At 46.9% G+C, this 26,410-nt stretch overlaps 1 protein-coding gene across 5 annotated transcripts; it reads right to left on the bottom strand.

The window, feature by feature from the left end:
- EMSY (EMSY transcriptional repressor, BRCA2 interacting) lies at positions 1-26,410 on the bottom strand. Of its 5 annotated transcripts, none has more exons than XM_072133926.1 (19): positions 25,858-25,955; positions 23,810-23,909; positions 23,610-23,684; positions 23,075-23,250; positions 22,843-22,995; positions 22,474-22,739; positions 20,947-21,211; positions 20,404-20,655; positions 20,091-20,240; positions 15,522-15,692; positions 14,261-14,397; positions 13,998-14,171; positions 13,120-13,327; positions 12,531-12,695; positions 10,308-10,460; positions 7,556-7,785; positions 6,590-7,123; positions 5,302-5,835; positions 1-4,690 (listed from the first exon to the last, which is right to left on the bottom strand). In XM_072133926.1, exons 4-19 carry the CDS (start codon positions 23,247-23,249, stop codon positions 4,502-4,504), a joined length of 3,756 nt encoding a protein of 1,251 aa, XP_071990027.1. In that variant the 5' UTR covers position 23,250; positions 23,610-23,684; positions 23,810-23,909; positions 25,858-25,955; the 3' UTR covers positions 1-4,501. The 5 variants fall into 5 exon arrangements, with proteins under 5 accessions (XP_071990027.1, XP_071990023.1, XP_071990025.1 ...); XM_072133922.1 differs by lacking the exon at positions 25,858-25,955 and adding an exon at positions 26,089-26,410 and having other exon boundaries at positions 2-4,690; XM_072133924.1 differs by lacking the exon at positions 25,858-25,955 and adding an exon at positions 26,089-26,410 and having other exon boundaries at positions 2-4,690; positions 13,141-13,327.

Below are 26,410 nucleotides of genomic sequence, written 5' to 3'. Positions count from 1 at the left end.
TAAAAAATTGCCTTTTCATACAAATTCTTTAATAATCTGTCAGTTCCACACCAGATGCAGCTTCAGGTCCATGTCCAGGATATAATTTCCATCTCTACAGGAAAATCTTACCATGACTTTATATTCCGCTGATCCTCAGGGGTGGGACTAGTTTATTCCCACTTTGTATAAGGGAGAAGCAAAGGTCAGGGGGCGGGGCCCAACATCTGAACAAATAAATACAAAGCCAAGTAGTCAGGAATTGGTTATTTATAATTTCTGTACAAAACCAGCTGCAAAAACCGCAGTCCTTCTATATATATATATTATATACACACGCGCACGCTAAAAACCCACTTAAATAGTTGCGCCTTCTTCCTCCTATTTCGTTTTATTTTCTTCGCTTGCTTTTAAAATGTCTCAAAGTTCAGAGAATTTTCTGCAGCCAATAAGAAACTTCTCCAAGTCCTTGAACTGTGTGACTGTTGCCTTGAACTGAATGACCTTGTGAACAATTGGATCCATGTGCCTCCTCGCTGCAGGGTTCTGTACTGATACATTGTAACGACACGATGCCGACTATAGACGCAACCAAATCCAGCCAAGTCAGATTAGCAAGAGTTTCCTCTAACCCCAGTTCATCATATGTCTAATTATCAGAGTGTATATTTTTATCTAGTTACTCCAATACAGCTAACAAGACTGATCACCAAGCTTTCCTAAGCTCCTGAATGGCAAATCATTATTTAGTCCTGATTTCAGTCAATAATAATACCACATTTCCTCCATGAAACCAGAAAAGCTGAATGACAACCATTGAGTTACACATTTGTTTTCTCACTCATCTTACCTTGTGCCCTGAAGGGCAGATCTGTTTTCCTTCCAATAACTATGAGGAAAGCTGGGTAACAACCATTAAGCTACCCATAGGTTTCTAAACAGTAGGAAGATTAGATTTGTAATTTAAGACAGCATCCTTGAGTTAGCTGCTTGTTATTATAATCACATAGCTTTCCAAGACCCCTGACTGGCAGATAACTCTTCCTATTCACTACTTTTAGTAAGGCTGGGTAATGGCCATTGGGTCATTTTAATTTCTTAGTCACCCAGCTTTCTTAGGGACATAAAACACAAAGCTGTCCTGCAGCTTACTGTTAGCACCCAGCTTTCCTAGATCCCTGAATGACAGATCTGATTTTATCCCATTTTTATTTCCTACGCAAAGCTGTCCAATATCCTGACACTTTCAGGAAAGCTGGGTGACAGCCACAGAGCAATCTATTGGTTTTTAAAACCATTTACTCTGTTAGAGCCCTGAAGGACACATCAGTCTTCAATGCTACCACTATGGGGTAAACGATTTGTTTTCGTAGTCATCCAGCTTTCTTAGTGACCGGAAGGGGAAAGCTGTCCAACGTCCTTATACAATCAGGTAAGTCACTCAGCTTTTCCAAAACTGTAAAAAGCTGCATTGCTTGTAGACCCCATCACAAAGGAGGGAGACAGTTCAAGTCAGTAAAGAGCTGGGTGACTACTATTAGCAAGAATGTCGCTTTGACACCTAGGAAAGTTGGGTCCGAGCTGATGAGTACCAGTACCTATTGTACTCAAAGTCTGCCTTTTTCTAGATCACAATGAAGCTAAGAGAAAGTGTTGAAATGCCTTGTGACTCATTAAATGAAGGGTATTCTTTTAGGCTGTCAGAAAGCTGGGTGACTAGGGATTACACAATCTATTTTGGAAAAACCTCAGGATCTTTGGTGTTCTACAGAATTTTAAAAACAATACATGGTGTTGGTCTTCAGAGAAAGCATAGGCATATTCAGGGTCAGTCTGGTTTAGCAACTACTATACCTTTAAAAAAAGAAAAAAATAGCATCAAGATGCAGTACCAGACACAACCTGCAACCATCGGTGGAGCTGTTGCACAATGAAAACAGCCATGTGTTTCAATTCCTGCATAACACCGTAAATTGGACCACAAGGAATCACCAGCAATCAAAAGTAACTGCTGAAGGAACACAGAACCAAAAGTAATCAAACGGTGTGGGGAGGGGGTTTGGGGGAAAAAAAAAAAAGTTATTGATTGTAATTTTAGCAAAAAAGTTGGTAAATCTGCATTGGTCAATCTTATATAAAGTCTGGAATTGAATGGAGGAAAAAAAAAAAAAATTGTCCTAAGAGTTGTGTGTGATATTGCAGCTTAGCACCTTTTACACTAACACAGCTGCAATACCCAGAAAAACCTAATGTGGCGCTGTTTCTAGACTACTTCAGAATTTTAATAAATGGCTGAACGGATTTAAAGTTTGACAATAAAGTTAATTGAAACGATCAATGGACGCTCTCGCGATATTTGTGCCACAAGCCGTAAAACTGCCAACGTTGCGACATTGACAATAAGTTCAGGCGCATTCTCCATGTAAACAAACATGGCCGCGCTAATGGCTCCGCCTACAAACATAGACATGCAACGTATTAACAAAGTCTGAGCACGTTCCAAGTCGCTTTCAATAAAACTTTATCGGTTTCACTTTTAAGGTGTTACTGTGACTTGTAGTACATTTGACGGACATTTTAAGAACATATTGGCTCTTAACATAGAGATAGGGCCTAACTTGCAGATCAGTGGGGGGCTCAGTGCCGAGACCCCCAGGGATCACGAAAACGAGGACTTTCGGACCCCTCGTCGCTCCGCCAGATTAATGGAGCAGACAGAGATTGCCGAGTGTGGAGTTCCATAGGGATTAATGGAGCAGAACAGTCATGAGCGGCCGTCTGCTCCATTACTCTGAAGGAGCAACGATCGGTCTGACGGAGGTATGTAGGACCCCATCGGACCCCTCATTTTCGTGATCGGTGGGGTTCTCAGCACTGAAACGCCCACTTAACTTTTGTTTGTGGGAAAACCCCTTTAAATCGATAGTGGTATTTTTTTGGGCATGGGACAGGTTATTATTGCTAGTAAAACTAACTCCTAGTATTGGAAAACCACAATCACATGACGTGTTCTGAAATTTTTGCCAGTTTATGGTATTTTCTCGGTCTTAAAGCCATCAACTAGGCCTCAAGTAGGAATCTGAAGCCTTGTTGTCCATAGCAACAAATCAGAACACAGCTTTCATGTAAAAAGCAGCAGTGGAAGGATGAAAGCTGAGCTATGATTGGTTCATTAAAAGGCTGTAGCTATAAAGAAATTCTGGTACCATTAGGCCCAAAGCTGCTTGGTTTAGATATGGGGGCAAGCATTTTGGTTTCACACACAAATATATGAGTGGAATAAAACTATAAAATACCTCAGTTTCTATGAATAGATCAATGTTGCGATGTTCAGCAATCCTTTGCTCTATAACTGTTGTGTAACTACAACTCCCTGCATCTAATAAGACACGCTGAGAGTAGTCACATATCAGGCCCAAGCAGGTTTTTTTTTTTTTTTTTAACATAGGAAGGGCAGCCATTTTGTTTTCCTGTATAAATATATGATTTGGAATTGAAATAACATTTATATAATACAGTGTTCAACCATCTATAGTTGTTGTGGAATTACAACTCCCTGCATCTAATGTCAGAGCATGCTGAGTGTTGTAGTCACATATCAGTGGAGGATTCACCAATGCCCTGCTTAAAAAAAAAATATATATATATCACAGGGTTTTAGGACAAAATACACTCTGCTACATGTTTAGATCTAATATTTAGGGTAAAATTCCTTAAATCTGGCATCCAGTCATCCAGACAACACTGATACTCAACACCGAACTGTTAAGACATGGAATAGTATAATGGGATGTGTGAACAGACCCATTTTTAAACAAAATTTGCAGTTTTCCTCAAAAATCTTGTCAGGACATTAGGTACTCCATCACCCGAGTTAAAAGAATTTCACCAATCATATAATACATATATGCCTCTTCCTATACATAGAAAAATTGGGAAATTCCTTTAACCTCCATGGGATGGGAACAACTCTGGATTATTAAATAATCTGGATTATCAGAAGGTCTTAAATCTGACTCAAAAGGGGTTAATGAACACCACCTGTTCAGTCTTGTTAGAAATCACATTAGAAGAATAGAAAATTTACATTACGGTAAAATCCGTAGATAATCAGTAAAGCCCACGAGGACAAAAATGCCGAATTAAAGGAATTTTACCTTCATATTTTGGTAGGACATAGAAGTCAGCACAGAACGTAACATGTGCGGTCCTTTGTCATTCACGCCACATCTATAGGGTGCAACAACTGCGAAGAGCGGGTGCAACCATTTTGTGTTTTTTGTTCTAGTTTACATACATATATATATAAATATATTATTTAAAAAAAAAAATGTAACTGGATTCCTCTGAAATGTGCAGATCCATGATTTGTCGGCCATAATCCTAATCTAAAAAAACAAAAAAAAATACTGTGCTCATTGGGGAGTTGTTAGTGTAGGCAGCGCAATTACACTGTGTGGTGCAGGCTCTCCGTCTGTAGCGTCCTCCACGGAGGTCAGTCCGGGCGCATGTTCCACGGCTGCTATGCGTGATCTATATTAATGGATTTACACTGTGTCCTTTCATCTGTGTTTATGTCTCCATCATGGATGATCACCGTGTCGTCGTCACCGAGCCGCTGACTGGTGAAGTTATTCATCTCTAGTAATCCGCTGGGCTCTACCACCACATTGGAGCTGGAGTGACAGGGGATGGGATACTGAGGGATCGTCTGAAAAGAAAAGAAGGGACAGTAGTGCCATAGACTGTGGACAAATCCTAACATACATGTCTTTGAGTACCGCAAATCTAATATTACATAGGGGGCAGTATTATAGCAGTTACATTCCTGGACATAGGGTGCAGTATTATAGCAGTTATATTCCTGTACACAGTGGGCAGTATTATAGTAGTTATATTCTTGTACATAGGGGGCAGTATTATAGTAGTTATATTCTTGTACATAGGGGGCAGTATTATAGTAGTTAAATTCTTGTACATAGGGGCAGTATTATAGTAGTTATATTGTTGTACATAGGGGGCAGTATTATAGTAGTTATATTCTTGTACATACAGGGCAGTATTATAGTAGTTATATTCTTGTACATAGGGGGCAGTATTATAGTAGTTATATTCTTGTATATATGGGGAAGTATTTGTTACATTCGTACATAGGGGAAATGCTAATAGTATAGCATTAACAGCAATGTGAAACTTGTTATAAAAATAAAAAATTTTTACCTTCAAGTTACTATGCTATATAAAAACTATATATATCAGCTCCTGATGACATGATACCCAGGAAAATAGATATCTTACATTGCAGCCTGATCAGAGTGTTACCTGTATAATAATTTCAGAAGGCATTTCCTCCGTCCTCTTTGGAATCTGCGAAACATTCTGGATCTGAATAATCTGACTGGCGACAGGGACATCTACTTTCCTGGTAAGTGGAGGCGGAGGTGGCAGTGGTACTGGCAGCGCTGTGGAGGAGGTTGCAGTAATGATGGGAGCTGGGAAGCATTTGGGAGGAGGTGGTACGCTGGTGGTCACTGCACTTTGTGAAGATAACCTCTGTACTTGTGGAGGTATGGCCGCTTCTGTCAACACTGGCATAGGTTTAATAATAGGAGTAACTTTACAAGGAGGATCCACAATCATAGGCTCCACATTTGGGTCTATTTCAGCTTCCATCATGGACATCTTCAGAATATCCGCAACGGAGGCTTTGTCCGCCATTGACACACTGGGGAGGATACTGGCCACGGCAGGGGTGAGTTTCGGCAGACATTCACTAAGTGATGCTTTAGAAACCGTGGGGGGCTGGTGTCCCTCAAAAGTGATCTTGGTCACCGCAGAACCCTGTGATACAATTGGCTGTATGCAAAGGCCAAAAAAAATATATATTAAAAAGATCATGCATCATGTATGAAATAAAAAGAAGACAATAAACCCACAAAAACCCTACATAAAAATGTACCCTGTACTGATCCTGAGTTACATCCTGTATTATACTCCAGAGCTGCACTCACTGTGTACATACATGACATTACTTATCCTGTACTGATCCTGAGTTACATCCTGTATTATACTCCAGAGCTGCACTCACTATTCTGCTGGTGCAGTCATTGTGTACATACATGACATTACTTATCCTGTACTGAGTTACATCCTGTATTATACTCCAGAGCTGCACTCACTATTCTGCTGCCGGTGCAGTCACTGTCTATATACATGACATTACTTATCCTGCACTGATCCTGAGTTACATCCTGTATTATACTCCAGAGCTGCACTCACTATTCTGCTGCTGGTGCAGTCACTGTGTACATACATGACATTACTTATCCTGTACTGAGTTACATCCTGTATTATACCCCAGAGCTGCACTCACTATTCTGCTGCCGGTGCAGTCACTGTCTATATACATGACATTACTTATCCTGTACCGAGTTACATCCTGTATTATACTCCAGAGCTGCACTCACTATTCTGCTGCCGGTGCAGTCACTGTCTATATACATGACATTACTTATCCTGTACCGAGTTACATCCTGTATTATTACTATTCTGCTGATGAATCTATAAGGAATCTACATAGTATGATAATATAACCCTGCAGTATGGTTACCTGACTGACAGTCACCTTTTCTGATGACACTGGAATCTGCATTGGGGTCTGGGAGAGCTGGGACTGCATGTAGATCTTCTGGCCACCAGGAACCTGCTGTAGTTTCGGCAGCTGCTGGGTGGTTTTCACAGCCAGAACCTGCACTACAGTCTGTTGTGGCTGAGACACTAGGGACGGGATGTGCCTCTCCTTCACCAGCATGTGGCGCTGCGTGTGCTGCTGGATGTGCTCCTGCTGCAGCGGGGTGATCTTCTGCTGCCTGATGGACAGCTGTGCAGTCTGCTGGATCTTGTGCTGGATCTGCTCCGGCTGAAGCTGGATGATCTGCTTCTGCTTGGTCTGCAGGGACTGCACAGTCTTCACTTGGAGGTGCGCCCCCTCCTGGTGCAGGTGGATCTGCTTTTGCTGCCTTTGAGCCAGGGCAGATCTGTAGAAGAGACCGGTCTGAGGGTCCAGCGTGTCCATCTCCTCCACCTCCCCCTCCTCAGTCACAGTCTCTTCGGTCCTCTTGAACGCAGTGTGGCTGCTCAGCGCCTGCAGTAGGTTATGCGGGATCGTGGGAACAAAATAAAAGAATTTTTTTATAATTTAGCTTTTAGTTTAGTTTTATTTCTATAAATTGCCCGGGGCCCTGCCGCTCCACCTGCCCCGCCGCCCCACCTGCCACAGGCCCCGCCGCCCCACGCCCCGCCGCCCCACCTGCCACAGGCCCCGCCGCCCCACCTGCCACAGGCCCCGCCGCCCCACCTGCCACAGGCCCCCGCCGCCCCACCTGCCACAGGCCCCCGCCGCCCCACCTGCCACAGGCCCCCGCCGCCCCACCTGCCACAGGCCCCCGCCGCCCCACCTGCCACAGGCCCCCGCCGCCCCACCTGCCACAGGCCCCCGCCGCCCCACCTGCCACAGGCCCCCGCCGCCCCACCTGCCACGCTGCACCAGAGAGGAGCAGAAATCTGCTGAACATACCTGATGCATGATGTGTGTGATGGCTCCGCTAGAGGAGGTGGGGAGCGACTTTACCACCACGGATGTCTGTGCCGCGCTCTGGGACTGCGAGACGTGCTGCAGCAGAGTGCGGGAAGACTGCGATGTCTGCAGCTGGTGGTGCTGGGACGGGTGGCTGACCTGCAGGAGAGACGTGAGGGGGACATCTCCAGAACTGACTGTGGTGGTAGAAGCCACAGGCCGCGTTTTACCTGTAGGGATGAGACGGGAAAAAGTAGGTTTAAAATGTTAAAATTTCTCTGAATTTCAACAACTCTTATTGCAGGGGGTGTAGAGAAAAGGGCCACAAATGCCGGATTACTGCCTTAAACCAGTCCGTGGAGCAGCCGGTCCTGGGCCAAAGAACTATGTAAAACAAAAGAAATAATTCCAATACTCACCTTTCCCCGCTCCCCAGAGGCAGAAGGAATCTTCTTCTCGTCTCCTCTTTGAGGCGGTACCTGACTGTAAGGCGGCAGAAGGACATCTATATGTTCTGTCCACGCAGACACTATAATGCCATGCGGACATCCCGTCAGTGAAGGGGGAGGCTGCGGCGGGGACATCCCGTCAGTGAGGGGGGAGGCTGAGGCGGGGACATCCCGTCAGTGAAGGGGGAGGCTGCCAGACATTTCATTATTGAGTAGCAGCTGCATTTACTACCCTAGTCTTATATTCCAATCAATAGCTATTGTTTTCCTCACAGTGGAAAGGCCAAAGATAATATAAGCATGTGCGGGGGCTATATAAAAAGAGGTATTACAATGTTCCTTCATGTGGTTCCCTTATTATAAAGACAGACAACAGAAAAAAAAGAAGGGGCTGCAGGAAAAGGGGCATTATATGGGATGTGGTTAGATAAGGACTATTTGCAGGTTCAGCGGGTCCCTGGATACAAAAAGGTTGAGGACCACTTGGTGTACAGGGCTTACAATGTATAGACTGGCCTGTACCACTGACTACAGGGGGTTTAGAGAGAGGCCTGTACCACTGACTACAGGGGGTGCATGGGGTATACAAAGTATGGATTGGCCTGTACCACCTAGTACAGGGGGTGAAGATGGTCTACAATGTAGAGAGCGGCCTGTACCACTACATACTACAGGGGTTGAATAGGGTCTACAATGTATAGACTGGCCTGTACCACAGAAAACAAGGGGTGTACAGGGTCTACAATGTAGAGAGCGGTCTGTACCACTGACATCAATGCAGACGAAGCTCCTAACCTCCACTATCTCAGAGTTGACTAACTTAGTTGACTAACTTAGGAGAATATGGTTTACCCCTTTAAGGACTTCTTCCTGTAACACAGGAACCTCAATCTATTCCCATATGTAACACACACATTTCCTGGTAACCCGTTACATGGGAATAATATGGTATGAGGATGTACATGCACCTGGGGAGGGGCGACCACAGGAATGGGCCCAGGGTCACACAACCACAGGATTACTGGAAGAGGACGGATCTAGGAGAAGACGTCATCACCACATATGTACATAGCAAAACAGAGGTTATAACTTCATTATAGATTGTCCCTGGGGATCAATCACAGGAGAACTTTTTGTGGTTTATATAAAGACTCTGACCTAATCCACACACATCCCTGCACCAACATATGTACAAAATATACAAGCACCTACACTGCCGAGTGCTCTCATCCACCTACAGAACCTATCCTGTATTATACTCCAGAGCTGCACTCACTATTCTGCTGCTGGTGCAGTCACTGTGTACATACATGACATTACTTATCCTGTACTGATCCTGAGTTACATCCTGTATTATACCCCAGAGCTGCACTCACTATTCTGCTGCTGGTGCAGTCACTGTGTACATACATGACATTACTTATCCTGCACTGATCCTGAGTTACATCCTGTATTATACACCAGAGCTGCACTCACTATTCTGCTGCTGGTTCAGTCACTGTGTACATACATGACATTACTTATCCTGTACTGATCCTGAGTTACATCCTGTATTATTCCCCAGATTATTATTATTCTCACTATTCTGCTTGTGGTGCACTGTGTACAGACACTTCCTTCCAGATCAGGGATAATCACTGGGTTCTCCACATCAGGACCTGCTTATGATTGGTATAACCAGGACTCCTGCTGGTATATGATGGGTCTCTATTGTTAAGAGGTTCAAATTTTTGTCTTCCTCTGATCCCTCAGAAAACTTGGAGTTACAGAAATGTTAAAGTGGATGACACAGACACATGGACGCGTCGTAGTGTGTAATGATGAAAACAGACTTGGCAACGATGGCTCCTATATACTATGGACAGGATACATCCATGTCTGTTTAGGTCATAATGGGGGTTGTAATGCTCCATGTGTAGAGTATAACAGAATGTATTATGGTCACGTCCAGTGGTCAGTCACGATGGGGGTTGTAGTCCCCTATGTGTAGAGCATAATAGAATAATGTTGGGTCATGTCCAGTGTTCAGGTAGCAGTATTCTGTGTATTATTGTATTATGGACACATCCAGTGGTCGCTTATGATGGGGGTCGTAATCATCTATGTATAGAATATAATAGGATTTTTTTCTAGTCATGTCCAGTGGTATGGCATGATAGGAGTAGTTGTCTTCTATGCAGCCAAAACATCACAACTACTTCCTAGAGGCGGGTTTTTAGCGCTTGTACCTGACAATCACAGCAGTGGTCACGGGACGGGTCACCTCATTATAGGATCTTACAATCAATGACTACGCCCCCTACCTGTAGATATGTATTCTGCAAGCAATTCTGACTCCACCACAGCAATGGATGAGCTTTCAGCCTGATGTTTATCAGGGGCCATCTGGATTGGAACAGCCATCTGACTGAGGTCAATAGTCGGCTGGCGGGGCTTACAGTCCGCCTTCTCCTTCGCTGAAGAATAAAAGGGCAATTATGAATGTCATGTAATGAGGGACCCCGGGTATACCCTCCATGAGGGGGAGGACTTCCTGGGAAACCAATCCTTGTTACACCCTCCGCGGGGGATATACTGCCTAACAAGACCATCCAGATCCTACCCCCAGAGGGATACCACAAAGAAGCCGATCCTGGTCCAATCCCCTCCAAAATGGAAATGATCTAGGAAAGGAATCCTGGTCCTACCGCCGCCACCCAAAAGGATACTATATGAAGCTGATCCCAGTTCTACCGCCCCAGAAGGATATTGTCAAAGAAGCTGAACAAGGTCCTACCGCCCCCCATGGATCACCTACTCTAAGAATCCGATTAACAGGGGTGCTGGCTGCTGGACACCCACCATTCAGTTTGTGATGCCATGTCCATGGGTCACATCAGCAACGTCCAATCAATAGGATGGAGATACGCTGAAGTAACAAGCACTTCCAATATACCATGTACAGGGATATATATATATATATATATTAGTCTCTAGTCAGATCCAAAGCTGCATAGAACTGCAAAAGACACAGCTTGCTCCAGCGTAAGAATTGCTATAGGTTCCTACCAATCTGGACGTGTGCTGGTCCAAACCCACTCAACCTGTGAGGAGATGAAGTAGTCAGACCAGTTTCCCCTCCGTAACCCCTTAAATGTCCATATTTTGTAAGAGAGAAGGTATCAGAGTTAAAGCAGTTGCTGCACTAGAGAGCAGATAATTGTGCAAACAGTGGGGGTCCTCACAGTTAGCCCCCTACCGATCACAATATTAGGGGTTTGAATGTAGCCTCTCTCGCATTGCTTAAAGGAAACCTACCAGTTAGAATGGTAGGGGTAAGCTGTAAGTACCGAGCACCAGCTCAGGGTGAGCTCAGGGTGAGCTGGTGCCGGTACTTACTTTCGTTAGTGTTATAAACTGCGGTATCGCGGTTTTAACACTTTTTAAACTTTAGAGCAGAAGGGGCTTCGGCGCTGCGCGTGACCGTGTGCGCACAACATCTCCGCTATTTCCTATGTAGGCGTGCGCACGATCGTGCGCACGCAGCGCCGAAGCCTCTTCTGCTTTAAAAAGTGTTAAAACCGCGATACTGCGGTTTATAACACTAACGAAAGTAAGCACCAGCACCAGCTCACCCTGAGCTGGTGCCCGGTACTTACAGCTTACCCCTGCCATTCTAAATGGTAGGTTTCCTTTAAAGGGGTTCTATCAACTTATACTGTGGATAAAAAGCGTTTAGGCGAAGGTTTCATTGCTGCAGAATGGGGGTCACGAATAGATGGAACAGGTGTCCTGCTGCTCCTCTCAAGAGTACGGGAGCATCAGACCTCGGTTCTTTGGATTGATGGGGGTCTTGTATTTGTGATGAATGGGGGTCCCAGCAGTCAGACTCTCACCAATCATCTTGTTATCCCCTATTGGTACAAACCTTTTAACAGGGGTCAAACCACTAGAGGCGAAAGGAGGTGTAATATGAACATGTGACTGCTGCTCTGTTCATAGGGTACAAACAGGACCCCCATGCGGGTGAAGGGGTCACAACAGTTAGGCCCAAATCAGATACTTACCCTAATACAGAGGAGATCAGAACCCTCGCTTGCTATGGTATCACTGTTGAGGTCACTTTTTGCAACTTTTAGGGTGTCTTAACTCTCTATCATGTGACTGGTTGGGGTCCTAGCTGCAGATAAGACCCTTTAGTGCTTGCAGGTGGAGGGCATAGATGACCACTCCAGTAATAAGAATTATTTTTACAGGCATGTAGTAAGAAATCCAAAATGACTATCGTAGCGCGGGCACCAACAATGACAAAGTGCTCAGTATAAAGACTGCAAGTCCCTGAATGCAAAAGCAGCAGAACAAGTAGAGAAGAAGAACTGGATCAATAAAGAAGGAAATTAGCCAAAATGAAGAAGTCAGCTGAATTTTTTGATGCAGCTCTCGATGTAACTAGAGCACAAGGAATAAAGTGAATCAAGTGTGTCAGATCAGTACAAGATTTCGGTTCGATGAGGACTTGCATCTTCCCACCACATCTCTGGACTCACCACTGGTTTGCTGCAGCTCCATCAGGGCTTTGATGGTGGACGTTGCAGACTGGGACTCTCCGGCGATGTCCTGGTAGATGATGGTGGGGGTGGTGTCCATGGCTATTTCATGCTCCGACCAGTCTTGACCACGGGATGCAATGACGTGGACCACCGGCTGAGAATCTGAAAGGTTGCAAGAAATTGTAATATTTGTTAAAGAGCAACATTGACGACCTATTCACTGATCCTACTTACAAAGGGGAGTAGGACATACAAGATGGCGCCCTAGGGCAGGGGAAACTAGCCAAATTACAATCCCCATGTCCCCTTCAAGTATCATACTGAAAAAGCATAGATAGCATGTAATACAAGATTTCTCCTGTAGTGGCCGCTATAGGGAAAAGCTGCAGCTAGTGCCGAGCCGATCGCCGGGATCAGAAGCGATCAGCGGATCATTGGGCAGGGTTGAATATAAAATTGAGAGTGGGAGGGGGTTATGGATACTTTTTCTGGCTCAACCTAACAAAAAATTTGTCTCAGATAACTCAGGTCACTGGACTGAGACCATAGAAGGGGAGAACACGTGTAGTTTGTTTCTTTGCTTAACTTGACATGTAGACATTGGCACCTTGGGAGCTCTGGGAGGACTCGGTAGATGATGAGCTGCTCTCTGTGTCCTCTTTAACTTCTTGAATGGTGGCGCTGGTGGTTTCCACCACCCGAGAGGCCTGCTGTAATGTCTCAGTAACCAGCTGCCGAGTCTGCTCACTCATGACCGTCGCCTGGAATGTAACCGGCTTAGGTTTTATGAGGACCTGATAGAGGAGAAAACAAAAGAGGATCAGTACAGGATAAGTAATGTCATGTATGTACACAGTGACTGCACCAGCAGCAGAATAGTGAGTGCAGCTCTGGAGTATAATACAGGATGTAACTCAGGATCAGTACAGGATAAGTAATGTCATGTATGTACACAGTGACTGCACCAGCAGCAGAATAGTGAGTGCAGCTCTGGGGTATAATACAGGATGTAACTCAGGATCAGTACAGGATAAGTAATGTCATGTATGTACACAGTGACTGCACCAGCAGCAGAATAGTGAGGGCAGCTCTGGGATATAATACAGGATGTAACTCAGGATCAGTACAGGATAAGTAATGTCATGTATGTACACAGTGACTGCACCAGCAGCAGAATAGTGAGTGCAGCTCTGGAGTATAATACAGGATGTAACTCAGGATCAGTACAGGATAAGTAATGTCATGTATGTACACAGTGACTGCACCAGCAGCAGAATAGTAAGTGCAGCTCTGGAGTATAATACAGGATGTAACTCAGGATCAGTACAGGATAAGTAATGTCATGTATGTACACAGTGACTGCACCAGCAGCAGAATAGTGAGTGCAGCTCTGGCGTATAATACAGGATGTAACTCAGGATCAGTACAAGATATGTAACCAGCAGCACAGCACAGCACACATACCTGGGTTTTCCCCTGCTGCCCATACACTATTTTGGTGGGTATGATCTTGGTTGCTGGCTGCACTGCTGACCCTATGCCCTTGGGCTGGGTGACGATCATCTTGGTGATGGGCCGGGTGGCGGTGATGATGGCGGGCTTGGTGCCGGCTGGCATGGCTTGCAGAGCTTTATCACCCTGGAATAAATCCCATATTAGAGACATGACACGAGTACAATTGCCCCAATGCTTAGGCCTTGCCTCTATCCTGCCCCCGCTGCACTTACCCCGGCGTTCAGCAGGGTGGTGACCACGTTCTTCCCTGGGATCCCCTGGATGGTTGTACCTTTGCCCGTTGTTTTCTGCACCACAATGACGTTGGGCTTAGAAGTCATGGGAATGGTGGTGATCTTTGTGGTTGTACCTATAAAAAGGTAAAGAGACAAGTTACTGGGGTGCTGCACCCACAAATGTCCTATAAGATGGAGAGTTTTAGTGGTCAATATCCATCACATCGTATTATAGTACAAGAGCATTATAGGAGGAGTGGCTGATAACAGCGAGGCACAAGAGTCTCAGCGCTGGACATATAAAGTGGTCATCACCGGGGAAGTGAGGTTTGTATACTGCGACCACTCACAAAAAAAATAGTAAGCATCACTCCAGTCTGGCTGATAAAAGGGAACAATAGATTGCATTAACAAACACAGTAAATGGAGTGATGTGTTATACTGCCAGGCAGGATGTCCCCCCACCCCTCCCTATCTACATGGCGCTGCAGGGCAGGATGTGCACCCTGCCCATCTACAAGGTGCTACCAACCAGGACAACCCCCCTCTCCATCTACAATGCGCTGCCAGCCAGGATGCCCCCCTCCCTTACTACAAGGCGCTACCAACCAGGATATCCCCCCCCCCCCCCCATCTACAAGGCACTGCCAGGCAGGAGCCCCCCTCCCGTACTACAAGGTGCTACCAACCAGGACAACCCCCCCTCTCCATCTACAATGCGCTGCCAGCCAGGATGCCCCCCTCCCTTAGTACAAGGCGCTACCAACCAGGATATCCCCCCCCCCCCCCATCTACAAGGCACTGCCAGGCAGGAGCCCCCCCTCCTGTCTACAAGCCAGGATACTTTATACAAGGCTCGGCTGGGCACGGAGGGCCGGGCACATGGCAGGTATGCAGCACCCGGCACTGTGTATTGTATTACTACAACCTGTCACACAGCCTGGGCCTGATCCTGTGCAGGACACGTCACTCACACCCTATAAAGAGCTGCGCAGCGTTTACTGGGCCCCCGTAATGTGTCCTGCAAAACCGTCTGGAGCCAGCGGCTCCTCCGACACCTTGTAAGACAGACGATCCCCGCCAGAGGTAATCCCACAGAAAAATACGGAAAATCCCTCATCTTCTGTTAACTATACACTGTGATAAAGAGGAAGAACCGGAGTCACCCCCAGAGCAAATCTCCCCGGGAGTCACCCCAATTTATCCAACTGCAACAAACCCTCAGCTGTGAGCAGGAGCTGCCCATTATTCTGCTTACCGGACACAATGTTACTACTGATGATCTTGCCTCCCAGTGTAGCCAGAGACTTTGGCACAACAGTGATAATACTTCCACTGGTGGTCTTCACATACGTGGCCCCTGGAGTAGCCGCCATGCGGGCCCCAAGTGCTGAGCTGACAGCCGGACGCGTGTAAGACGCTTGGGTCCCTGAAGGAAAAGAAAGAAAGAAAAAGTAACAGACTGAGAAAACTTCTCAATAACCAACAATGTCCTGAGTGATAACAATCGTCTCCCCAAACCACTCCCGTATTATACTGCACTCACTATTCTGCTGCTGGTGCAGTCACTGTGTACATACATGACATTACTTATCCTGTACTGATCCTGAGTTACACCCTGTATAATATCCCAGAGCTGCACTCACTATTCTGCTGCTGGTGCAGTCACTGTGTACATACATGACATTACTTATCCTGTACTGATCCTGAGTTACATTCTGTATTATACCCCAGAGCTGCACTCACTATTCTGCTGCTGGTGCAGTCACTGTGTACATACATGACATTACTTATCCTGTACTGATCCTGAGTTACACCCTGTATTATACCCCAGAGCTGCACTCACTATTCTGCTGCTGGTGCAGTCACTGTGTACATACATGACATTACTTATCCTGTACTGATCCTGAGTTACACCCTGTATTATACACCAGAGCTGCACTCACTATTCTGCTGCTGGTGCAGTCACTGTGTACATACATGACATTACTTATCCTGTACTGATCCTGAGTTACATCCTGTATTATACTCCAGAGCTGCACTCACTATTCTGCTGCTGGTGCAGTCACTGTGTACATACATGACATTACTTATCCTGTACTGATCCTGAGTTACATCCTGTTTTATACTCCAGAGCTGCAGCCACTATTCTGCTGCTGGTGCAGTCACTGTGTGCATACATGACATTACTTATCCTGTACTGATCCTGAGTTACATCCTGTATTATACTCCAGAGCTGTACTCACTATTCTGCTGCTGGTGCAGTCACTGTGTACATACATGACATTACTTATCCTGTACTGATCCTGAGCTACATCCTGTAGTATACCCCAGAGCTGCACTCACTATTCTGCTGCTGGTGCAGTCACTGTGTACATACATGACATTACTTATCCTGTACTGATCCTGAGTTACATCCTGTATTATACTCCAGAGCTGCACTCACTATTCTGCTGCTGGTGCAGTCACTGTGTACATACATGACATTACTTATCCTGTACTGATCCTGAGTTACATCCTGTATTATACCCCAGAGCTGCACTCACTATTCTGCTGGTGCAGTCACTGTGTACATACACGACATTACTTATCCTGTACTGATCCTGAGTTACATCCTGTATTATGCTCCAGAGCTGCACTCACTATTCTGCTGCTGGTGCAGTCACTGTGTACATACATGACATTACTTATCCTGTACTGATCCTGAGTTACATCCTGTATTATACACCAGAGCTGCACTCACTATTCTGCTGCTGGTGCAGTCACTGTGTACATACATGACATTACTTCTCCTGTACTGATCCTGATTTACATCCTGTATTATACCCCAGAGCTGCACTCACTATTCTGCTGCTGGTGCAGTCACTGTGTACATACATGACATTACATATCCTGTACTGATCCTGAGTTACATCCTGTATTATACACCAGAGCTGCACTCACTATTCTGCTGCTGGTGCAGTCACTGTGTACATACATGACATTACTTCTCCTGTACTGATCCTGATTTACATCCTGTATTATACCCCAGAGCTGCACTCACTATTCTGCTGCTGGTGCAGTCACTGTGTACATACATGACATTACATATCCTGTACTGATCCTGAGTTACATCCTGTATTATACCCCAGAGCTGCACTCACTATTCTGCTGCTGGTGCAGTCGCTGTGTACATACATGACATTACTTATCCTGTACTGATCCTGAGTTACATCCTGTATTATACACCAGAGCTGCACTCACTATTCTGCTGCTGGTGCAGTCACTGTGTACATACATGACATTACTTATCCTGTACTGATCCTGAGTTACATCCTGTATTATACTCCAGAGCTGCACTCACTATTCTGCTGCTGGTGCAGTCACTGTGTACATACATGACATTACTTATCCTGTACTGATCCTGAGTTACATCCTGTATTATACTACAGAGCTGCACTCACTATTCTGCTGCTGGTGCAGTCGCTGTGTACATACATGACATTACTTATCCAGTACTGATCCTGAGTTACATCCTGTATTATACCCCAGAGCTGCACTCACTATTCTGCTGCTGGTGCAGTCACTGTGTACATACATGACATTACTTATCCTGTACTGATCCTGAGTTACATCCTGTATTATACACCAGAGCTGCACTCACTATTCTGCTGCTGGTGCAGTCACTGTGTATATACATGACATTACTTCTCCTGTACTGATCCTGATTTACATCCTGTATTATACCCCAGAGCTGCACTCACTATTCTGCTGCTGGTGCAGTCACTGTGTACATACATGACATTACATATCCTGTACTGATCCTGAGTTACATCCTGTATTATACCCCAGAGCTGCACTCACTATTCTGCTGCTGGTGCAGTCGCTGTGTACATACATGACATTACTTATCCTGTACTGATCCTGAGTTACATCCTGTATTATACTCCAGAGCTGCACTCACTATTCTGCTGCTGGTGCAGTCGCTGTGTACATACATGACATTACTTATCCTGTACTGATCCTGAGTTACCTCCTGTATTATACCCCAGAGCTGCACTCACTATTCTGCTGCTGGTGCAGTCACTGTGTACATACATGACATTACTTATCCAGTACTGATCCTGAGTTACATCCTGTATTATACCCCAGAGCTGCACTCACTATTCTGCTGCTGGTGCAGTCACTGTGTACATACATGACATTACTTATCCTCAGAGGTCGCACTGACATTTTTCTGGAAGGGTAATAATACTCCTCTCACCATTTTTGAGGAGTATTTTTAGCCGAGGAGGAGTATGAAATATTCAGTAATACAAATATATAACTCCTAGTCGTATATATATCTATTAATGTCTATTAACGATCTAATAAACATTTATTAATACAAGAAAATCATTAACGCCCAAGGTTTTTTTTTTTGCCACAAGTGGTGCACAACTTTTCCATTGTCTTAACCTACAGAGGAGGGTTGACACCAGCCCCCGAAGACACCCCCCCCTTATAGAGTGGGCTGGGGCCGGCTGGAGACCCCCCCAACAGAACAGGCCGGGGCTGACACTTCTACATTTATTTTTGGGGGTTTGAGGGCGTTACGCTTTTTCTTTTAACACTGTTTGCTTATTTTTTACTTAACGTTTTTTTCTTTTTTTTAATTACAAATTTTTTACACTGTTATCAGTGATAAATATACAGAGACCTGCAGAGTGGAACACACACTACACATAGGGCACACTCACTACACATAGCACACACACACACTCAGCGCAGCACCCGGCACACTCACTAACTATACATAGTACCACACACAGCGCAGCACACGCACGCACACAGCATACCCACTACACATAGGGCACACTCACTACACGCAACACACACACAGCGCAGCACCTGGCACACTCGCTACACACAGCATACCCAGTACACATAGGGCACACTCACTACACGCAGCGCGCACACACACACACAGCGCAGCACCTGGCACACTCACTACACACAGCATACCCAGTACACATAGGGCACACAGCATACCCAGTACACATAGGGCACACACATACTACACACAGCATACCCACTACACATAGGGCACACACACATACTACACACAGCATACCCACTACACATAGGGCACACACATACTACACACAGCATACCCACTACACATAGGGCACACTCTCACTACACACAGCATACCCACTACACACTATACACAGTACACAGAGTGCAGTGAGTACAGTGTGGTCGGGGTTTGCACTCACTTGGCCCTGCTCTCCGGTCCCGATAGAATCACATAAACACTGACACACGAGCCTGCAGGGGGAGCTGGAGCAGCAGCCCGCATGTCTCCCCCGAGGACTGCGCTGTCGCTCCGGGTCTCTCCAACGTGCCGCTGACACAGATCACTGCGTCACGTGTCCTGCGGAGCGGCCCGGCGCTCGCTGCGATCCTGCTATCGATATTTCCCTCCTTTGCAGCGCAGAACCACTCAGCCAGAGCGCTACAGAAAATAATTGCCATGCGTACTTTGACGCATGGCAATTATTTTGGGGGGTAATGGCGCCTCAGCATGCGTCTATGACGCTTGGTGAGGCGTTAATGCGACCTCTGCTTATCCTGTACTGATCCTGAGTTACATCCTGTATTATACCCCAGAGCTGCACTCACTATTCTGCTGCTGTTGCAGTCACTGTGTACATACATGACATTACTTATCCTGTACTGATCCTGAGTTACATCCTGTATTATACCCCAGAGCTGCACTCACTATTCTGCTGCTGGTGCAGTCACTGTGTACATACATGACATTACTTATCCTGTGATGAGTGACGTCTTACATTATAAAACTTACCGCTGGGGGTGGTGACCAGTTTGGTGGTCATTATGGCCCCATTACTGCTGACCACCATGATTGGGGAGTTGCTGCTGTTCGGCAGAGATGCAGACACCGGTTTCGGGAGGATCTTACTTGGCTGTACTTGCTGTGTGATTATTTTGACACCTGTAACACAGTAAGAATAAAATAGATTTTGATTGCCAAGTGGGCGTGTTCTTACTGGTGTGAAGTCAGAGCTTGTGCTCTAATCTGAACACTTACTAAAACATAACAAACCTTCAGCTGCATCCCCCTCCTCTCCCCTTACCCACTTGATTGGTGTACTCACCAGACTCCTGCTTGATCTGTATGGTGGGTTTGATCCCTGGGGGCATCTGTTGCTGTGGGGTGGGGGCAGTGTGGGACAAGGCGGTTGATTGTGCCAGAGGAGGCGCCTGCTGGGAGATCTGATGGATCTGGTGCTTTGGCGATTGTTGGTACTGCTTGGGAAACTGCGCAAGGATTTGGCCGGGAGAAGCCACCAGACTCTTGGGCGAGGGGAGTCTATTGGAAGAGGCTTTCACTGTTGACGTGGAGACACCTAAGCCAAAAACAAAAACGTATTAGCGAGAAATGTACACGCCAGGTCCACTGCTCTGCTTGCTGTCAGCGAGCAGGAACATTTCTGTTATCATCCATGGACCGAAATTCTGCTCTGATCATATTCTGGAGACATAGCAGAAAGTCCAGCTGACACATTGTAACGGAATTGTACCGTTATCACAACAGGTATCCATAGATATTTCCACTCACTGACAACAAACAGTTGTGATTGATCTGTGTGGTGACGGGTGATAACATGGAGAGCTGCAGAGCTGGTACAATGTCTTACTTTGTGCCACTGTGGACATGACCAGGGATGGGGTGGAGGACACCACGGTGGTGACGGCGATGCTTCCTGTGGACACCGGAGTGGCACTGGTGCTGCTGGCAGTGACAGCGCAGGACTGGGCAGAGGTGGCCACCGCTGGCGCCTTCTGGGTGGTGGAGGTGATGACCGATGTGGGGACCAGTTTGGTGACCGCCGCGTAGTTGTGGGACTTGGATAAAATGTTGGGGACAAAGGTGGAGCTGGGAGAGGTGGTGACGATGATGACCTGTCAGGGGGGTGAAGAAGAAGAAAAGAAACAAGTCAGGATGTAAATAAATGGTTAACACGACAAGCGCACTGCTCACAGCTGAGGGGTTGTTACAATTACAGACAGTCTGGAGCTTTATCAGTCTAAGGCGCTCACTACTGCCCTCTCCTGGCTCACTGATGTAGTACACACCCGTAGGTGCACTGTTTACATGTGTACAAAAGGGTTTGCACAGGGTTACAAGTATCACGGTTGATTTCTTCAATGACACAACTATCCACAGCTGCTGAGTGATGGAGCGAGGCCACTACACCAATCCTGGACAACTCCTTTAAAAGGCGAGTAGAAACGAGAGATGCACAGACTCCAGGTTTAGTGCTATATGTATATTATACACACACACACACAGATGCAGCTCGGCCGTCTCAACCAATGTGTCAGGTCTTGAAGCCAAAGAACAGACTCCAACTCTAATCTACAACAGAGGAGCTTCCCCACTGAGCATGTACACAATATGCAGCGATCGGGGTGCAAAACCCGCACTGACAGACTTCATGCAGCCCGTCAAGCCACGAGTTGGAATGAGAACTTCCATGATGTAACATAACTGATCATCGGTGCAGGAGGCCGGGTAATGGTGAGTGCAGCCGAGACGTGCTCACTGTTACCGGGTCCTCTCCTGCCGCTCCACGTCCTGACTACTGACAATAGTTGTATGCATTGGGGTAAAGACAGAGAGAAGCGCCCAGAGAGGACCCAGAAGTGGTAAGAATTTGCAGCTGTACTGTACTGCTCCTGAGGGTCTCCAGCATCAGTAATTTTATGCTGCTATGTGGTCTCCAGTATCATACAAGAGCCAATCCGTGCTGTCGCTTCATAAGCTGTTACACTGTGCAGGTGCACATCTCCTCCCACTGGGTGAGATACAGCAAGCAGAGGGAGCGGGACACAGTGTTACAAACTGAGAAGCTTCAGCACCTAGGACCTCTGGTAACACCCCCTAAAGCCCTTCAGGCTAATTTTAAAAGTTGATTTTAGAAGGAAGGAGTCCATGAATAACACATATAAGAAGATACCACAGTCACGGTGCCTGGATCTATGAGTAATGTCCCTGGTTTATGGATTTTGATGGTAGATTTCCTTTAAGAGTATGATGACTCTAGAAAAACCCTTCATTTTAAAGTTGTATGAATATCTGTAAGCTCCCCTCTAGTCCGACTGGAAATACAAGTAATTACCTTCCCCGTCCCCCCATAACCCCAGAGTGCGGTGACACTGACCTTCTGGGTGGAGGTGTTGGTGGTCTGGGTGGTCGGCTTACTAAACGTGATCTTGACCGGTGACATGTGCGGAGGCAAGGAGTTAGCGATGCTCTGCATGATGTTACTCATGTTGCTTTTCGGGCTGCCAGAGACGGGCACAGCAATAGTCTTGGAGACCGGAGTAGAAGGTTTGGGAACATCCTTTAAGACAACTGGAGAGGAGCTGCTGGAATTAGTGCGCCGCCGCTTCCGAGGCTTCTCATCATCATCTGAGCAGTTCACACCTGAGGGGAGAGAGGGAAAGAATTATTTCATCTATGATGTACACAAGGACTCCACCAGCAGAATAGTGAGTGCAGCTCTGGAGTATAATACAGGATTACTTACTTTTTACATACACGGTGCTGCCGCTGGGTAGGACCACCACGTTGGAGGCAGGGCTGGCAGGTCGAGGTGACTTGACAGTAGCTACACTCCCGCTGGGCACGGGTGTGGATGTGGGTGTGGATGTTGTACTGGTGTAGGAGTAACACACCACCACTAGGAGAGAAGATATAAGGGGGATGTAAGTCAGTGATGACTATGGTGCTGGTCCGGGACCCCCGGTCTGTGTTCTCACCTTCCTTGTTCCCAGTCTCGGCAGGGTCCGGCAGCGAGGCATTGTGCTGTCCTGCCGAGTTAGCGATGGCGTTGGCTGCAGCAGTGAACGCCGTCTGCGGAACCAGGCGAGGCATAAGCGGGATCAGCCTCCGCCCTTCAATGGACCACTCCGAGGAGCTGTTTGGACCGGACATACTGAGGGAAGAGTCATAGGAAGAGAATGTGAAGAAACGTCTCGTCTGCAATAAACCTTCAGAGCTGCATTCACAATTGTACAGACTTCAGAGTTGAACTCCCAGGACATTCCCCGATAGTTCTGACAGAACATTCTGCATTACCGGAGCTTCGGCCAGCAGCGGAGATGATGAACCTGCTGACTTTCCAGTTGAAGAAGCAGAATTATGAGTACAGCTCTGGAGGACTTCCTTAAAGGGGTTTCTATGTTTAGTGGAGGTAATATGTAAGGGCCGGACACCCAGAAGATCAGGGACAACACTTCGCCTATTACCACCCCCTCTGAAGACACCTTGACAGGTAAGTTCTGGTGCACTCACTTGTGAGCAATAGTAGTAAGGCGCTCATCGTTCACCGCTCTGCGGACCTCCGCGCGATGTCGCTCCGTGGAAATGCTGCAAGTGAACACAAGACGAATAGGCTCTGCATTCACACTGCTGTGCCCTTAGCTCTCTGCACGCAGCTGCGCCACAGCCTTTGCTCTGAGTAAAAGCTGTAGGGCATTCAGACAGTCACTTACCTCAGGACTTTAGAGAGCTCTCCGAGAAGGTCCTTCTTCTCCTTACTGAGGTCGCCCTGTGCACGGAGGGCGCTGATGACCCCCGCGTACGCTTCCAGCTCTGTACAAAAAGAACAGCAGATAACAGCAGCACAGAGAATACAGCAACGCAGGACGTCCAACTGCGACTACATAGTAATGCTGGTTACACACCCACAGCAGCTTTTGCCGTACGGAACCACCCGCACCGCACCACCCCAGCCTCTGGGTGCCCCACCGTCACACAGAGCTGTGTAAAGTCTACATTCAGCAGAGCCGCGCAGAACCTCCCATGCCAATGCTCCTCCCGCAAAGCCATGCAGAATCACTTGAGACGACCCCACCCCCACGTGCGGAACCACCCGCGACCCCCCCCCCCTTGCAGAGCCGTGAGGAACCATCCACGCCCCCCCCCCCCTCCATAGCAGTGTAGAATAACTGGGGCCCCCAGACTCCCCTGCAGTGCCGAATGGAACCAAACACAACCATATAAAGAAGGTCTGATCATTTCAAATACTTCCAGACCCGGGCCCCTCCCTATGGGCCCCTCCCTATGGGCCCCTCCCTATGGGCCCCTCCCTATGGGCCCCTCCCTATGGGCCCCTCCCTCTTATATACCTTGACATCAGACACAACACTCCCCCTCCCAAAACCAATGTACATTACATGCTTAGTCACTCACACTAGAATCAATGGTTCCCTCAAAATATTGGACCCTAGAAATCTCCTCCGGCTAATGCTTCAGAGCTGCATTCACAATTCTGCCAGCTGTTATTACCTGATGTAAGGATGACGCCGCCCACTATGAGAATCAATGACATGGAGAGAAGGCAGCGCTGAGGCCGGCAGAACAGTGAGTGCAGCTCGGTGATGAGCAGAATCATGATGAGGTCATTAGACACAATGGTCAGGGGTCACTTAATCCATCAGGTCCGTCCTGAAGTGTAATGTGTTAATTACACCACTAGAGGCGCACTTTCTGCAGTCATTTTAACAGAGCCGCTCTCTCCCCAGACTGACATGGCTGATAAGACCATTTAGCTGCCTGAATCGGGGGCATCTCTTACACCCCCCAGGCCTGAACTAACACATTTATCAGTCATGTGTCCTGTAATACCATACACAGCCACTATACAATGCATGGCGCTGTGTGAACAGTGGCGATCAAAGTACTTTCATCTCATCCTCAAGTTATACCATCACTATGGGTGTCCTAGAAAGCAGTCGCTACTGCAATACCACACACAACCTACAGACAAGAGGGGCGCTGTTCTCAAAGCAACGCAATGTGTGTTTTTTTTTCTAAACCTAAAAAGGGTCATAGTGTCTTTTTACAACATCTAGAGGAAATTTACATCTTCCTTTGTGGTATTTTAACTGTTAACACTGCTCGGTAGATCCCAGAAATATATTTGTGTACAGGGAGCTCTTACTCATAAAGAGAATTACTTTTATGTAAATGAATGTTAAGTAACCCCTAGGCCCTTCTACCCCACCTCCCTGCCAGAAATCCCCTCTAAAAGTCATGTGACAAACAAAAAAGAGTCATATTCACCCGAGATGAGTCAAGTTTAGAGCCTGCAGGAGGAGCGTCACGTCAGACGCAACTTTCTTCACTCCTGCAGCACCTAGAAAGATAATACTTGTGTCATATTAAAGATAAGAATCTCATCTTTCAGATCTGAGCTACACAACCAGAGCTATAACAGTTGCAGGAACAGGCGGGAAGAGAATCTATACCACATTTTTTAGCCATTTCCTTAGTTGTCTATCTCCGGTGTGAAAGATGAGATTCATATCTTTAATAGGACACCAGCACCGTGTTTCTAGGTGCTATAAAAGTGAAGATAATGACATCTGAAGGGACACGACCCCTGCAGCTTTGAACCTTGACTCATCTCAGGTAAATTTGACTCTTTTCTGACACAGAACACAATGGCCAGGACTCCAGTCATATTCCGGGTTACTGCAAAGCGCCTTGTAACACGCCGTGGCTGCCACCAGAGAGCACTAGCGCCTCAGCTTGTTACACAGTAGCGGAGCAGCATCTCAGTGATCCGCTTATCCGCCTCTGTGGCTGTACACCAGCGCCCTCTGCCGGTGTCGCCCCCTCACTGCTGGTGATTTGTTTACAATCAGACAGACAGCGCGTTGACGTCACCGAGGGGGCGTGCCCTGTCTATTCACACACAATAGCAGGAGGAGGCGCATGCGCAGTGGCAATGGGAGCGGAATAACGGAGTAACGGAAGGAAAATGTACCCAGTTTCCGGAGGATCCGTTTACATTCATCTCGGCTGAAGTCCAGGAGAGTCGGCCACACCACTGGCATCCTGCCGCCTGCAGTCACACAGCCCTGATGGGGAGAACACTAGAAGGCATCACTCCCTGCAGCCCCTCTCACGCTCAGGACACCCCCGGCACGCACAACAGGGCCCCGGCTAGTCCTATCACCGCGGATATCCCCCGGCAACAAGACGAGGCTCGCGGAGCGCTCTGCCAGCACAGATCCACTGGGTTTGATTGCAGCTCCCGCTGTCAAGATGGCGCGCCGGTAACATTGCGCATGCGCAAGGAACGCCGG

This window comes from Engystomops pustulosus, chromosome 2 (assembly GCF_040894005.1).
Source record: "Engystomops pustulosus chromosome 2, aEngPut4.maternal, whole genome shotgun sequence".
Taxonomy (NCBI): Eukaryota; Metazoa; Chordata; class Amphibia; order Anura; family Leptodactylidae; genus Engystomops; species Engystomops pustulosus.
The sequence above is the reverse complement of the archived record's forward strand: the minus strand, read 5'-3'. Positions and strand labels throughout refer to the sequence as shown.